We start from the raw sequence: 4,402 nt of genomic DNA, 5'->3' as shown, positions 1-4,402 counted from the left end.
GGAGGTGCTATAGCAGAATACACTTTATTACTAGCATCATATGCTTTTAGAAAAAAGATAAAAGTGTTTGAAACTTCCTATAATGATAAAATACTTCATTTATGAATGAAAATTTGGGTCCGAATGACTAGTCCAATAAGAAACAATGGTATAAAAATTGGGGAAAGAAATAAAGGGAGAGATAAATAAATACTGTAATTGAAGGTGCAAAATCCTGCCAGGATATTTTCGTTCCTTTGTTTTTTTCTTCTTTTTGTGCCGATCCAGCCAGAGACGAAAGTCGGAGGAGAAAAAGAAAAGCAAGGAAAGGAGGAGGCTTCAGCATCAGCATCAGTGCGCGTGTAGAGACTAGAGAGAGAAGAGAAAGGGGAAGGGGGGTAGCAAGAGCCATTGCAGGACCAGCGGTCCTGTTCTGCGCTGCAGGTGGGTGCGGTGGGGACTGCTGTGGGGGTGAAGTGGAGAGAGAGAGAATCTGGCAGGCAGGCAGGCAGGCACTCTGGTCCTTTCCTTCTTGCGTAGCCTCCCTCCGTCGAGAGCGTGCAGCAGCTGCTGCCAGGTAGGAGAGTGCTAGTGGTAGGCTGCTAGCCCAGGTGGAGACGAGACGGGACGGGTAGATGAGGAGGAGGAAGAGAGCAGCTCGTGACTCTCATCACATCAGTGAGTGAGTGGGTTGCGGACGACCACATCCATCTGTTCCCACCATTCCCTTCTCCACCTCGCATCCTCCCCCTCCTCTCCCTCCCTTTGCCCTTCCGGAGGCCAGAATCAGGGGGGTAATGGGGCAGATGGGAGGAGCCGACGGCGACGGCGACGGCGGCGGGGGCCCGCACCACCAGTACCACTACCAGGCGCTCCTCGCCGCCGTGCAGAACCCCAGCCAGGGCCTGCACCCCTTTCCCCTTCCCTTCCACCTGCCTCTCCACGCGGGAGCGGGAGCGGGAGCAGGAGCGCCCGCCGCCGGTCAGTCACTCTCTCTTCCCCCCTCCCTCCTCATTCTCCTCCATTTCCCTTCCTTCCTCAACGGGGGATGGATAATATGGACCGGGTGTTTGGATGGATTAGGGACGGAGGGAGGGCACCTGGAATAAATATATAGATAGAGTACCATTCAATTTTGCAATCCCGGCCACACACCACACTGCTGCTTAATTTTGCACGGGACAATTCCTGTTCCACCTCCACTGTCCACTGCTGCTGCTGATCTATAATTTATTACAGTAGGTAGAGTAGAGTAATATCAGAATCTAAGCCTAATCCACTGAATGTACAGCTCTTACTTCCATCAGTTAATCCTTTTTTTTTTTTTTGCATACAAATGACAAATGATTCCAATTCTTGTTCCTCACCCCAAACCCTATGCTGCAGGACCTGGACCTGGAGCTGATGCTGATGCCTCCTCCACACACAATGTCAATGCCGCTCCCCACTCTCAGCCTCCAAGAGGTTTCACCGATTGGAGCCCGTCCAACAGTGCCTTCGCCGCCGTTGCCGCACAGCCCGCCCCTGCTACCACCAATACACCCTTCCATTACAACCTGTCCCAGCCTTATACCCTGTGGACCCATTTCATGCTTAACAAGAATGTATCCTGCTCTACTTACCCTACACAACATGAGGAGAATCCCAACCCATTGCGCCATACCCACATCCCGGATAAGGATTCAGGTACATCTCCTGCTTTCCATCACTCTCCTACTGCAAATTCCCTTTCTTAACTTATATATATCACCGTGCTTAAATTCGATCGAAAACGAAAACTCTCATGGGACCATGTAAAATATATAAGTCATTTCGCAAACTCAGAGTGAAAATATGCTTTGCTTTCTTTTCATTCCTTTCACGTTCACAGGCATAACTGTAGCTTGCTGCAACTAGTAAGTTTGATTTTGTCTTCTTCTTTGTTTTTAATGTCCTTCTGGCCTTCAAGCATGTAGTGTAAGCTGGCAGTTCATTTCTGTATCATTATACTGTTATATGTGGTTGCATGGTACATATATTAGAATCCAATGTAGCATTAACCGATATCCACATTGATTTAAGCATGGGCCAACTAATCTGGTGCGTTGCAACAGTCAGCATGTCCCGATTGTTATCCTCTGATGCAGAACCAATCTTTCACAATCCCTCCTCCGCCTCGGCTAAATTCTTCATATTCTTTGGAAACAACAGGTTGTGCATCCAGCCTTGGGTTTGACTCTTTCACTACAATGTCCCTTGGACCAAATATTTGTGCCCACATGACTCCCATGGAAGGATCTATATCTGCCAAAGAACCTGAGAATTCAGAGGTATAGATAGATAGATATGAACCTTCAGGGTTATGATTAACTTTATTGATTTCATTACCCTTCCTAATTTTTTACTTCTGCTCTGATGTATGATACACAGGATTTGCCTGCAGTAGTTAGAAGCAGTGATGAAATGGACACTAGAAACAGTGGCGAAGTTCATTGTGACACAGTTGGCACTCTTCCTGAGTCGAAGCAGGGCCATGAAGGTTGCGCTTCCGTGAGTAACGTGATACATCTAACACACTCTCCATGTCTTTTTTTTTATTGCGCATATTCTTCGCTTCTGTCGAATCTGCATTTGATAAGTTCATCGGAAAAAGAATAAATGGTTTGAATTCGGTTGCTACAGTAGTTAGACAAATACTTCTCTCGTAATTAACAAGTTATTTTCCTTCCTGTGTCACTGTGTGCATGGAACACACATGACTTTCAGAAGTTCCATTCTGGAGAGTACCAAGTCATTTTGCGCAAGGAGTTGACAAAGAGTGATGTCGCAAATTCTGGGCGAATTGTACTTCCCAAGGTATATTCTATCACTTGACATTATCTATCCTATTATTCTGGGGAGCCAGGGCACTTTGTCAACTATGTTTTGTAATGTAACTGTCTGCTCAATCTTCTGCAGAAGGATGCTGAGGCTGGTCTTCCACCATTGGTGCAAGGGGATCCTCTGATACTGCAGATGGATGACATGGTGCTTCCGATTATATGGAAATTTAAGTATAGGTATGCTCTCAGATTACCTTATGACATCTCTGAAATGCCACATCCGAAAAAGGAAACGGAGGCAAAATATATTTCTGAATGATAATGGCCTACCAGGGGGTCTCATAACTTCTTTCCTGCGAAAAGCCAGGAAGTTGAAGGCATTGTATAAATTGATTTCTCTCTTAAGTGTTGCCATGTTCTTAAAGTTGAAGGTCATGAAAAGTACTTGCCACAGTATGCAAAAACTAGTGCATCTTACTGTCACTAAACTCATGCTTTCTGACATTTACACTTTGCTATTTCAGATTTTGGCCAAACAACAAAAGCAGAATGTATATTCTGGAAGCTGCAGGTATGCATCGATGTGGAATTCGGATACAGTTTCAAATGTTTCCTAGCCTCCTTGTTATCCAGACATTGATAGATTGAACCATTTCAATTTTCTTTGCTAGGTGAATTCGTGAAGACACATGGCCTTCAGGCAGGGGATGCACTCATCATCTACAAAAACTCCGAGCCTGGCAAATTTGTATGCAAAATTTCTTAGTCTCTATGTTCATATAGCAATCATGACCGTAAATTCTGTTGCATTTGACATAGCTCACTAAAACATGTAAAACTAGAACATAACTTTCTGTTTGCATAAACCTATGGTCTTGTGGTACTTAAATTAAATTGCCTGTTATATTTTTTGATGTCTCATTTTTACTTTTGTGTTTGTATACAGATTATCCGTGGGGAGAAGTCCATTCAGCAGACAAACCCCTAGACACAATTTGATGTGAATGTGGCACCATCAGATATGGCGTTCGAGCATACACCATAAGTTCACAATCGAGTTGTTATTGACTTCTGTAATGTTTCACCATCACATTGAGATAAGTCGAAAAGGAGAATCACGAGTCTCAGACACCGCGTGGATGGAGAAAAGGAGGAAGAAATTTTGGGAGACATTGGAAGTGCTGCCAATGAGCCTACGTCTAAGCTCAGAACAAGTGGTTTATGTTTTTCCCCCTAGTTCGGTCGTATTTGGATGCTTGAGTCCCGCATTGCATTCCGAAGAACATTCGTAGTCTTTTTTTGTAAATATTTTGGATCTATAAGATAAAGAAAGCGGTTTGGAACTTACGCAGATTCTGATGCAGCCCTCTCTTTTCTCATTCGTTTTTACCAATATATTTGTTTAATTTGAAATTGTACTATGCTCGTAGAGTGTATGTCTATTGCCCCTTAGATTTGGGTGCTAGTATTTGCTTCTTTTTGGGCGGCATCCACTTAATCCCTTACACTTGGCTTCTCTCAGTAGACGATAAGGGCTCCGCGGATGTACGATTGGTTACCTGACTCCAGCCAAACGTGGCTCCGCGGATGCAGCTAGTCGATGTTTGGATGGCTGGACCGAT

At 44.6% G+C, this 4,402-nt stretch overlaps 1 protein-coding gene across 2 annotated transcripts; it reads left to right on the top strand.

The window, feature by feature from the left end:
* Nucleotides 1–437: 437 nt before the first annotated feature.
* On the top strand, nucleotides 438–4,133 carry LOC136500493 (B3 domain-containing protein IDEF1-like). Of its 2 annotated transcripts, none has more exons than XM_066495848.1 (9): nucleotides 438–960; nucleotides 1,366–1,665; nucleotides 2,170–2,288; nucleotides 2,389–2,517; nucleotides 2,725–2,814; nucleotides 2,917–3,017; nucleotides 3,305–3,351; nucleotides 3,452–3,528; nucleotides 3,727–4,133. In XM_066495848.1, the coding sequence occupies exons 1-9, from the start codon at nucleotides 777–779 to the stop codon at nucleotides 3,766–3,768; spliced, it is 1,089 nt and encodes a 362-aa protein (XP_066351945.1). In that variant the 5' UTR covers nucleotides 438–776; the 3' UTR covers nucleotides 3,769–4,133. The 2 variants fall into 2 exon arrangements, with proteins under 2 accessions (XP_066351945.1, XP_066351946.1); XM_066495849.1 differs by having other exon boundaries at nucleotides 447–960; nucleotides 2,389–2,508.
* Nucleotides 4,134–4,402: the final 269 nt, after the last annotated feature.

Source organism: Miscanthus floridulus, chromosome 13 (assembly GCF_019320115.1).
Source record: "Miscanthus floridulus cultivar M001 chromosome 13, ASM1932011v1, whole genome shotgun sequence".
In the NCBI taxonomy this organism is placed as follows: domain Eukaryota; kingdom Viridiplantae; phylum Streptophyta; class Magnoliopsida; order Poales; family Poaceae; genus Miscanthus; species Miscanthus floridulus.
Note: the sequence above shows the minus strand (reverse complement) of the source record. Positions and strands in the feature narration are given on the sequence as shown.